General features: G+C 37.9%; 1 protein-coding gene across 8 annotated transcripts in view; it reads right to left on the reverse strand.

Annotated features, from left to right (window-relative positions):
* The window catches only part of MYO3A (myosin IIIA), a 127,465-nt gene that overhangs the window by 69,166 nt on the left and 45,989 nt on the right, over window positions 1-12,310 (reverse strand). For all 8 annotated transcript variants that reach the window (XR_010387572.1, XM_064505900.1, XM_064505901.1 and 5 more), the window contains 4 exons: window positions 10,557-10,633; window positions 9,165-9,310; window positions 7,458-7,523; window positions 6,732-6,887 (listed from right to left, as the gene is read on the reverse strand). Coding sequence is in view for 7 of the 8 variants with exons in the window: in XM_064505900.1 (XP_064361970.1) it covers window positions 6,732-6,887; window positions 7,458-7,523; window positions 9,165-9,310; window positions 10,557-10,633 (445 nt within the window). In the remaining variant the exon portion in view is untranslated. The remainder of the gene's footprint in view (window positions 1-6,731; window positions 6,888-7,457; window positions 7,524-9,164; window positions 9,311-10,556; window positions 10,634-12,310) is intronic.

Here is a 12,310-nt window from a genome sequence, read left to right on the forward strand (position 1 = left end):
TAAAGGATGTTTTACTGCATGCAAACCAGAGCTGCAGACAAAATCCTGACCCCTACACAGAAATCTCTCCCCTTTACAACCCATATTTCTATATATACCTCCATCCTTCTTAACAGGTTCACTTTAAAATTTAGATTTGGACAGTTGAAGCAATTTCTTTTTTGTTCCTGCATGAAGGTCATTTTATGTCAGAGGATGCATCTAATATCAGTGTGATTTTGAGAAGGACCTACTGACACAGACAGGAGGGAAAGATGGGGGAACTGCAGTATTGTTTTAAGCTCTGCTGTTCTGTTTTTTTCCTTTGCCCAGGGAAGACGCAAAACAAGACATCTGTCAAGTTATGTTTTCCATTTCTGGTGGAATTGTCACACACTGAATACATATTTTTTTGAAATCTTACTTCATCAGTGAGAGAGTGATATTTCCCAAGATTTGTTTCAACTACCATTTTTCATTTAATGTAGGAAGCTAATAAGTGTTTTCCAGGAAGGGAGGGGAAAGCTCCAGTCATGGAGACTTTGTTTTCAAACATTTTCTTTATTTTTCCCTTTTAAGAAAATGATCTCTACTTATGCCAGAGAAGTTTAATTACGTAAAATTGATTGTCATGTAATCCTGTTCAGCTGACGTTATGAGAACACTAGTGCTTGTTAAACCAGATTATATTCTCCGTTTTCAGAGAACAGCAGAGGCAGATTTGCAGAACACATAATATTTTTCTGCTTTGCTGTCAAAGGGCACAGACCCCTCAAGGGCAGTTATACTGCTTCACTTGCTAAAACTCCAACCACTAAAAAAAACTGCATCAGTGCTGTTGACATTAATGCTGAAATTTCATTATCATCATGCACATGGACATTGTGAACTGAAATAACTATGTTCCTCTGTTTTGTTCAGAAATTATTTGTTGGAGGCATAAAATCCTACAGTCCTGTTCAACAAGCAGTTCAAACAGCTAAAGGCCAGATATATCAACCCAGTACGGACTAAAAAAATGAGTCAAAGCAGCATTGTTTCTTTGCATCCCCCTGCACACCCCTCCCCCTCATCCTTGTCTTTCAAGACTCAATTAAATCAAAATGAGGCAACTGCAGCTCGCTCTTCTTCAAATTGTCAGAATGTATTTAAAAGATTTCTGATAGTTCCAAAAATACCATGAAAAAGGAAGTGTGACTCACGTGGCCCTGTTGAACTCTCTGCCAAAACCGGTTCGAGAATCATCTATGGACTAAGAAGTGACAAGCAAACGGCTGGCCTTAGTCTGGCAGTAAAGACGACATTAAAAATAATCAAGTTTTTTTGTAACATGAAGGTGGGAACAGCTGTACCCCTTCCAGCAGTTACAAATATCATTGTAAGTGATCAACAGAAGAGAAGCAACACAGTGAAATCTGTACAGTCATTGCTGTTGATTCTTTTTTTCTGGAGGTTGCTCAGAGCAATCTTAATTCATCTTTAAAATCAAAATTCCATTTGCAACAGATGAGTCTGTTGAAATATGCTGAAATAAAACTCTAGTAATATATCTATATAAAATCTGTACCTGGACTTGATGAAATGTATTGATAGATTCCAGCTATGTCTGCACAATGTTTTGTAGACAGAGCTGTGCTCACTCTGTATTTAAGAGATTTCACAGCATGAGCTCCAGTTTGATGGAGCTGTGCTTAAGCTTAATACAGGCAATCTTGTCGAGCGCACAGTGCTGCCAAACAGAGCCACAGAGCTATCAGTTCAGGGGTGGCCCATGTCTGGCCAGTTGGGTCATGGGTTGCTCAGTACAGCCTGTTTGCCAAAGTCTATGCTGGCGTACCACACTCTGCAAAAATGCAGACTACTGGTCCTTTATAATAGGCTCAAGAAATGGCTATATCCCTGACAAATCTCGGGGAAAAATATATGTTTTTAACTGAGCAAATAGGATATCTCTAAAAGGACATTTTAGGGTTGGTTCTTTACTCCCCTCACAAGCCAGGACCATACTCTAAGTCCAGCATCATACTGAGAACAGTGTGGGGAAGCTCCTAAAGTGAGTGATGCCATGAGGCATCCTGCCTGCAGGCTAAATCAGTTGCTCAGCAAGTTGACTGATGCTGCAGTAAAACAGCGGTTGCAGAGAATTGCTCCCAGAAGGTCCTGGAAAGAAACTGGAACCACATTCCTACCTGCTGAAGAGATGTGTATATGCTAGGAGCATGTGAATTGGGACCTACTTACTCTGAGGTCTGTGTTGCCAGATACTCTGTATTGCTTCTAAAACCCAAGAGCTGTTTGCAGCATAGCCATCCCACATAGGAGTGTCCTCAAAGCAGGAATTCCTTCTCCTTGTTGGTATAACAAAGCTCACATTGAGTTACAGGGTAGAGGAAGTGGCTTGAAGTGTTCAAGGATTAGCCTGAAACTCCAACATCTCAGATTAATCCCCTGCTTTGCTACAGATTTCATATGATGACCCTGACCAAGTCAGCACTGTGACTCTGTGAGCTAATTTACTCTGCTGCTCTTATTGCCTTTGTCAAGCTAGTGTGGTGATTTCCTACTCCACACTACAGCCTGCCCTGCAGAGCTTAGCTGGAGGGGTTGCTATCAGCTGATTTCAACTGGCAGGATGAGTCAGAGAGAGAGAGAGAGAACACCCAGAAAATAAGCCACACAAGTCTGAGCTGTAAATCAAGAAAATCCATGGAAAGCAACTGTAATTTTCTCTCTGCTTTTAATATTGGTGAATAAATTGACAACCACCTTTAAGCATGCTGTACATGAATTACTATGAACTTACCTCCCTGATGTTTCCAAATAGTTAAACAGAGCAGCTGTTCAACACCTTGTCACTAGATTTCACTGCTATCCCTACATGCTCAATGCAGGACAAACTCTTAGGGTAATTCAGCCCACCCAAAAATCCTTGCTCTGAATCGCTTTGAAGCAGAATGAGTAACTTTCCTATATTTATTTAGAGGGCTTATAAAGATCAGCCTCTTAAATTGGGGACCAGAGTCACTTGCTGAAATCTAGGTGCGGCAAATATCCTTCATGTATGCAGCTCATTCTGGAATGAGTCACAATTCCCAGGAAGTACAAGTTGTACTAATCATCGCGTATTTCTGCAGATATTATTGTAAAAGTGGTTAAGATTAGGACAGCTAAAGAACTCAAGATAGAAGTACTACAAGCCTGACTGTCAGGTGTAAATGCGACAGTTCTGAAGGCCATTTCAAAGACAGCTATTTCTGTTGGAAAGTAAAACTCATAACAATGCGATTTTTTTCTCACTTGGCCTAGCAAGAAGTTTACTTTTAGAAGAGCTTTTGGGTACATGCTGCATCACTTATGGCTAAAAATTATTTTGAATACCAATTCTAAATTTTAATAGCTACAATGGGACTTGTAAGAGTCACATTATAAGTATATGATTGAGGGATTGGCTAAAAGGGAGGATAAAATTAAGCAGTGTCAAAAGGTGAACTGTCAGGCTTAAATAAGGCTAATGCTTCTTCACGATAGAATTTTTCTTTTTTTTTCCAAAAGATCCCAGAATAAATGCCATCATCATGCTTTTTGTGTCATCACCAATACAGAAAGGAATCACAATATTGTATATAAAGAGGTAGGTGGTCTTGAGCACTGGAGTAACAGATATGGGATGAAATTTATTTGTACAAAACCTCGAGATCATCCTACCAGGATGTAATGGAAATTATTTTTATTATGAGTTGGTAGTTCACTAATTTGAAAAGACTGAGGAAAAAAGTATCAAGATGATTATGAGTCACGAACCACTCTGAAAAGAGGCAAACACTGTTTTGTGATGCTGTACGCCAAAATAGGCTTTTCTTGCCATACCTGTGACAAAGGCAATTGCTACTGAAGCCCAGGGCCCTAGTGGAGAAAATGACTCCACTCACAGTGAATTTACAGTTCAATGAGAAGCCAAGCGCTAGACAGCAAAGCCACAAGTTAAACACATTTAGTGTGCATCACAGAAGCACAGTTTATAGGCTATGTCTACATATACATCACTACATACATAGTGGATTAGGAACTCCTCAGTGGAGGAAGGGATTTTTTCATCCCTTAAAATACGTGCCTCCCCAACGACAGCAAATCGGAGAGCTAGGCCACCAAATTATGGACTGAGAGAGAGCAAGAGCTGGAGAACAGGAGGGAGATCTATAAGGACTGCTTCCAGCAACTGACAGTTCAGGAATTCCATGATAGGGCCTCAACAAACCAGCATAAAAGTAGTCTCAAAATAAGATCATCAAAAAAAGGAAGCCAGGAGATTTTAAGATGAGACTCTTCCAGGTGACTAATCACTACACAGGCTATGTCTTGACCTTGAATCAGATTTACATGGTACTTCTATACAGACTCCTGCTGACACAATTTGCTCTGTGCAGATTCAGGGTCATGAGATATATATGCTTAGTATTTAAAGACTTAAAAAATAGTAGGACTACTGAATTAAAAGATGTTTGTATAATCTTTTTACAGCTCAACAGAAGAAAAACCAAATGTCATTCTATAGTAACTTCCTTTACAGGCTTGGAATTCTAACTTCTTCTACAGTGAAGTGATGTACACTCTTTACTACAGTTTTAGCTATAGGAAAGTAATGACTGCTTTTCTTGCTTGTACAGAGATGGCAACAGATATTCTTACTAGTTCTAGGAGAAGACTAATCTAGTCATGCATTCAGTGCTACAAAAGACAATCCTCCTGCAAATGTAATCGATGAACATACTAAAGCTGAAGTGATAACATGTACAGTGACTGTAAAATGCAACTTTTACCTGAAGACTTTCATACTACCCTCACTACCCTCACTGAACTCAGTTAAGATTTAGTTAAATCAGTGTAAATGTACTTTATACTAGTACTGACCAACTTGTTAGCATTTTAAACTGCTAAGACTAAAATAAGGACACTATACACAAAAAAACCACTGGTTTAACCATGTCATTTAATTAAAGGTAAGATTTTTAAGAAGAGCAACTTTTTGTACATACTCAGATTACAAATTATTATTATTTTCTGAGAGAAAATTCCATCTTGCTTTGGGAAAATTTATGGAGAATTTGAACTTGATCAACTGTAAAAGCACAGGTAGCTTTGTCACATAGCAATACATTCTCTCATACCCTGGTTCATAAGAAGAGTGGTCAATTAACAAAAGACAGTCTAAACAGGACAGAGAAAGTGTCAATAGATTATCCTATTCTTGTGCCATTTGATTGCTCTGTGTACAAGCAAATTGGGCCAGTTTTCTTATGTTTGCATTGTATAGGAAAAGAAAGCTTACGTAATTTGCTTTATGCAGCATGTATAGTAAAAATAAATAATTCTGAAAAAGAGTAGGACTTGTTCTTGACAGAAAACATATGAGTTCTACAAAATGGGTGAAAGTACTCAAATGCTTAATTGCCACAGAAGTGTAAGTCTGATCTTCAGAAATGATTTAAACATTGAAGGGGCCAGTGTTAAAAGGGCCAGCAGAACAGAAATTCGTACTGCTTAGGTTTTTGGGCATGTTTGACCACGGTTCATTTTCTGGGATTTTATAAATAAATATTTAGAGTCTTGAACGTTTTCCTATTGTTTTCATGCTCAGTGCTGACATCTGATGAGCGTATTTCATTTCCAGAATCTTTCTGGATTAAGCAGATGGCAGTTCTGTGCCATGTAGAACATACAAATCCAGCCTGAGGTTTAAATTTAAGCCAACTGCATAGATTTTTACTGAAATGATAGACAAGAGAAACTACTACTCATTCCACATACACTTCTACTGAGTCCAAAAAAAGTTAAAATCACAAATTTTTTAGAAATATATTTATTATCCTCAAAAGATAAAGAGGAAATCAGAAATTTCTCCAAGACCAGAATTGAAGACTTCTGTATATATTGTTACCATAAATATATATAAAAGGAAATGTGGCAGATTTTAGTAAGTTTTTTCTAGGCTTCTCATACCACTGATGATACCAAAATGGTCTTTTAAATTTTATGTTCCATTTTAAATAAAAATCTATCATCCTTGAAGCATAAAAGAAAACACACCAATACACATCAACACATCAATACTAATCTTCTACTACATTCCACATCTGATGCCTTACTTAGGTGTAGTGGACTTTTTCTTAAATTGCAATATTGAGCCAAGCCATTTTCAGTTGTTTTAAATAAACTACATCAGTCTAAGTGATTTATGCAGAACTGATGTTAATAAATGCTAACTGAAGAAAGTAAGTAATTACTCAGTAAGACATATGAGTTTTTATGAAAATACTTTTAAATTTACAAAATGAGGTCTAGTACCACTATCTCTGTTTTCAGTCAGTAGCATTCCATTCTTGCAGGAATTTGATTTTTTTTTTTAGCATACTTGCTTAAACTAAACATTAACCGACCATACAACTGTAACAGAACTCAAGACATTCATTTCATCTGAGCTTAGCTTTCTGAAAGCTAAGATCCTAATCTGTATTTAGTCATAGGAAAAACAGGAGGCACTTCTAAAGAGTGTCTCACCCCATGTGTGAATCATGATGCCTGCCTCTTTCCATTGCTTCTGTGGGAAGCCCCAATGATTAAGCTCACTATCTTTTACTCAGCTAAAGTTATGGGAGATGAATCTTTCCCTGAGTGCTAGCCATTCTGAAAGCGTGAAAGTATCAAAATTCTCCCAACTGGTCTAGTTTTAGCTGAAAGGAAAATAATCCAGGTACCTTGCCTTTTCAGTGACTCCCATTTGTTGATGAACATCAATAAACTCCATGAGTTGCCTTTGTAACATGTTTTCCTTTCCTTCAATTTGCTTAATAAAATCATGCTGCAAAAGACTAGATACTGTTGGGCGCTTCTCATAATCTTTAGTCAAGCACCTGTACTGGCAGAAAAAGCATATGATCATTCAGGGTTCACTGTTAGGTTTCAAAATGCTTGTCTGTAGTTCATTCATACTCTTTAATAAGTATATTCATCTTAATCACAACAGCTCTAAACTGAAAACTGAAAGGTTTCACAGAATAGATGGGGCCAAGAAGTTAAATTACTGCATTTTAAATCTAAATATTCTCTAAACTAGTAAACAGTAAGAATATCAGAAACACTGAGTGTGTTAAAAACTGGAGTTTTAAACTAGGAGTGCATATGTTGATTACTCCTCGGTTAAAACTTTCATATTCATATATTATAGTAGTCAGGCCAATGTAGGGGCATTTCACCTGCAGAGCAAGAGTTTACCAAAAGCTTAATATAAAAACATATTTCTTACGTATCTACAAACGAAAGGAAAAAAGAAAACTTGTTAAACTTTTCTCATTTTTACAGTTTAAGGAAATGAAGAAAGTAAAATAGTAGTAACTGATTTTCACAGACAATACAAAGATATTTTACACATGACATTTACACATGTTCCATATTCAGGTACAGTGGTCTCAGCGGTTACTCACTTATTAATGAAGTCATTGAATTCAGATGACCACAGCTCAGGCTGCTGTAATGTTGGAGGTGGATTCCTGCAAAGGTCAGTGTGATGAGAAGTTAATAAGTTACCCACTTGACAAAAACAAAGTGAGAATGCAGGTTGAGTAATGAATTTTAGAAGGGGCACTGAAAAATAATATTGATTTCCATGGGAAAAAGGGGCATGGGTAGATGATACAATACATCATTGATTTTCCTACATTACATAACTAACAAGGAGAAATAGCACCAAGATGATCTACCAAACATAGCTAAAAGCTACTATAACTTTTTAATCAAATCAGTAAAAGGGAATTAACAACCCCTTTCTCTTTTCAAGCCTGAAACTATATACCTTTTAAACAGAATTTCCTTAAGAAATTCTGTTTTAAATTTTTCTCAGAAATTACTGCATTAACCAGTCTGCTAAAAAGTATCAGACTGAACTAGCTCTTTATTAATTATTTCATCAGAAGGTAATCAGAAGTCAAGTGAAAGACTAAATACATCTCTACTGTAAATAAATACTAGCTCCTCCTTTCAGTTGTTACAATTTTTTATTTCAGGTGTTGATTTGGTTCAGATTGTTTTAACAGTCTTCCTCCTTTCAAATAAAGGTGCTACTTCCACTGAGTGTAGTCACAAATGTAAAAGAAAAAGAAAAGAACCCTACAGATGATGTGACTCTTCTTCTGTCTATTTCTGATGAATCCTTATAGCTGCTTTTCTTCAAGTGCTGCATGCACTATAGCACTTTTTTGTCTTACTTAATGAAATGAAAAGGTATTGATCTACATTTGCTGCAAGGCAGAAAGGGCAGGTGCCCAATATTTCTAAGTGTATAAGCCAGATGCCTTCTTGAAGGCCTAGCTGAAATTACTGACCACAGCAGTTTGTCACTGCTCCTTCCCTAGCAGGGGAAGGTGAGAAGAGCACTCCTGCTCTGCTTCAGTGCCAATTGAGCCAAGTTTTCTTAAACCAGAACTGAAGGTAATTTAAACTAATTTGGGTGACTATCCTGAATGGGACATGAAGCATGCATCTGCTACATGGTCTCAACTATTGTGGTACTAACTACTTCAATGGTTAGAGTGAAATACACAAACTGCTGTATGATACCTATCGTCTTTGAGACTGAGGTCCTTGGAAAGGCTGTAAGTGGCACTTTGGGTACTCTTACCTCCAGCTTCAAAGGAAGCACAAAAGAAGTAGCTAGATACACTGCTGGGGGACAGTAACATTGGAAGAGACAGAAGCAGCACAAGTTGATGGTTTCTGGGTGATGGAACAACACTACTTCAAGAGATGCAGCATAAATCCTGGGGACAGTTGTGAGGCCTGTCTGGCGCACTGGCAGACTGTGCATTTCTATCATAACACATTCTCTGTAACACAGTATATGGAACTCAGCCGAATCCTGTGCTCATTTATACTGGCAGCAGTCCATGTAGGGGAAGGCTTTAGGGCTTTTCCTTGAATGTAGCCACAATCAGCTCTGAACTTCTGCATGTGTGCACATGCTTGAAGCAGAGTCTGCAGAAAATACATCTAGACAAAGTATTTCTAACTTTCTCCTAACTCACAACAACATCAAGAAGCTGTACATATTTACACAGTCTACGTGTGAAAGACATAACAGTTAGGTGGAAAAGTTCAGACTAGCTGGGCAAGAAATAAACACATCAAGATACTACCTTGGTATTTTGAAGAGTGCCCTCATAGGGTGCAAATCAGCAAGGGGTGGATCTCCATCTCCCAACTCTATCGCAGTAATACCCAGTGACCATGCATCACACCTGGCATCATAGGAGCTATCTAGCTGCTGCTCACAGGCAATCACCTGTTAGAGTAAACGATTAGGATGGTCATTGGATGGTCAAATATCTAAACTTAAGAGTACAGCACAGCACAGCCACAATTGGAGCAATCTCTTATTGAATGGAGATACTGGGTGAGATAAACAGAACTACACACATTTAGCAAGTTAAAGCATCTTGCTTCCGAAAAAGAAATGCTTAAATTAGGGAAAGCATGTCTCTTGTGAACATCAGATTGCTGTCTGATCAGCTGTTACCTAATCTGACAAAAGGGATCAAATCCTCGGCATATTCAGCAGAAGGTGATAAACGGCATCCTGTGGTTGAGGGAGGAAGGAGAAAAAATAACTCTAAATCTCCTTCTATGGATTATTCTTGCAAAAAAAGTAATGCAGTCATGCAGCTCTATATAAAATGAAACAAGCAGGAAAGCAGAAGTTGAATTCACTATATCCCACGGTGTCCTTATTCTGCCAGCTTCAAGATCAAGCCAAATCTTCAAAAACATGGTTGCCACTGGATTACAGTAAATGTATGTAATTTCATATACACTTCAGCTCTTTCACATTGCCAGATGAATCCAGAATTTTTTCATCCAGCTAGTTCCAGGGCTAGACCAATGTGGTTTTCCTATAAACAGTGTAATTTCACATGCTATAAATAGATGTGTATGTTTGTGCATTTATGTTGTGTGCATGCAAATAGTTTAGTATATAGCCTTACTTATAACTTCCTGCTTCAACTTAAAACATCTATTTATATCCTTGAAATTTCAGATTGGAATAAGCTCCAAAGATACATAATATATTATATTTATTCATAATAACCACTTCCATCTTTTGCTAATAGCTATGGATATATTGTGTTATAAATTTTCCAAGTGGAGAAACTCAAAAATCAAAGCTATAATGTATCACAGTACCACCCAGGGCTTCTGCCATCCATGGGGAGATGTGATACCTGGACATAGTTTCAGAGCATGCAAGGTTGGAAAAGACCAATGGCAGTATTCTATCCTCTTAAACATTTCACCAAGTGATTCCACTTCCTGCTCTTTGCCTCTAACTTTGTAATTTCAAAAATAAACTCCCCTTTAACTTAATCCTTGCAAGCATGTAAGAAAATGGGTTTAAAGTACTTTTTAAAAGGCATTGCTATTCCATTTGGTAAAAGCTCCAGGGATCGAAAACAAAGACAAAGAAAGAGCAGAAATGCAGAATACGGCAGTTTGAATACCACTGACAAAATGTTATGAAACATAAATCTAACCTCTGGAGCCATCCAGAAAGGGGTGCCCACGGATGTGTTCCGACGGAGACGAGTGCTGGTCAGCTGCGCAGACACACCTAGGAGAACGAAGGGAAGCTAAATCAAAGCAACTGTTATTTCCACTGGAGACAGTCCCTCTGAACGGTGCCATCCTCATCTTTTCTTGTCATGCTACAACTTTCTTTGCCGGCAAATCTTGGTTGGATCTTTCCAGTTCTCTGTTGAAGGCCGAATCCTCTAAGGTATTCAGCACTTCAGGTTCTGCACATCCTTTGCTTCCAGTGATTTCAGTGGTACCAAGACTGAGCCCCAAATGAGTGTTTCAATAGTAATCTGACTCTGTATATTTTGACTGGCTAATTACAGTTTTTCCATATTCTGTTTCAGGAGCAGAAAAACACAAGTAATAATGAGAGCAGTAAAGCATTTAAAGAAAAAAAAGTACTGCATCATATATATTTTTTTCTTTAAAAGCTCAATACTGAAACTATATCTCTGTTTCATTATTTATATATTTTGGATGAAACATTATAAAAGATACTTATCCTCATCTGCTCTGCCAGAACGAAGAAACAACAAAACAGTGCACCATCAAAAATTGTTGCAAAACTAGAAGTCTCCCCATTCACAAAGCGACATCAAATGCCGACAAAATCAGCTTTGTAACATGAGCTGTATAGTTTAATGAATTAACTATTTCAGCCCAAGAGCTGGAAAGTGAATTCTGATGCCTATGGTTTTAGACTAAAAGCCATCAAAATATTAGGAATTCTAATGGACTATGGCAAGCTTCTGTTCATGGCAATAGAGAACAGCCCATCACCAATTTGTTCTCTTGCAAAGTAAGGGAGTATTGGTTGGAAATACCTCTAGTGTTTGCAAAGGGGAGAATATAACACAGAGAAAAACAGCCAAACCCCTCAGCCAAGCAAGTCTTAAAATATCATAGATTTATGAGTCATTAATTAATTAATCATTAACTTTGAGGTCCACCAGAGGATATTCTGAAGTGCTGATATCATACATGGTAAGAAAGCTGCTGTGTTCTACTCTTCATCCAACCTTATTTTTATTGACACTGAAGCTCAACTATTTTGCTCTTATATGTATTCCTCCTCTTTTTTTTAAAATAGCCTCAGTTTCACTCTCCAAGTGCCATTTGATTAGCCTGAAACATATGAAACTCCCATGGGCACCACTGGCCAGTTTCAACCCTTTCTATTAGCTGGTTTGAATACGCTTGCTCTTATCTTCCAGAAAACCCTGCAGATGCCTTATAATAGGAGCAATTCATATTAACTGCTAAGTGGAAACATTCTACTAAATCTCTGTCGAGACAGAATTCGATGGTTTGTTTTTTTCTTCAGTGGAGGGAAACAAACCACAGACAATTGATCTGTTTGCTACTCTAAAATTGTGTGTTCAACTCTGATTTGCAAATCATCTGTACTTGTCCATCACAGGAAAGTATATAATTGATGAAAATAAGGCTGCAAGAAGGATTCTGACTGGTAGATCAGCCTGTTCCTTTGAGACAAATACACAGAAAGTCATTGCCTTTTTGGCTGCCTCCCTCCAGTCTACTCCAGTCTTGAGAAAGTGTCTCATCCTCTCCTCGTGGCTGCAGAAAGTCCAGTGTCCAGCACGATGTTTATCAAGGAGTTCTCTGAGGAACAGCTTCTGGCTCACAGAGTCTCTGGTTGTACTGACCCCTCAGCAAAACATGTCATTCAGAAAGTAAAGCATAAGCACAC

This window comes from Dromaius novaehollandiae, chromosome 2 (assembly GCF_036370855.1).
Source record: "Dromaius novaehollandiae isolate bDroNov1 chromosome 2, bDroNov1.hap1, whole genome shotgun sequence".
Classification (NCBI taxonomy): domain Eukaryota; kingdom Metazoa; phylum Chordata; class Aves; order Casuariiformes; family Dromaiidae; genus Dromaius; species Dromaius novaehollandiae.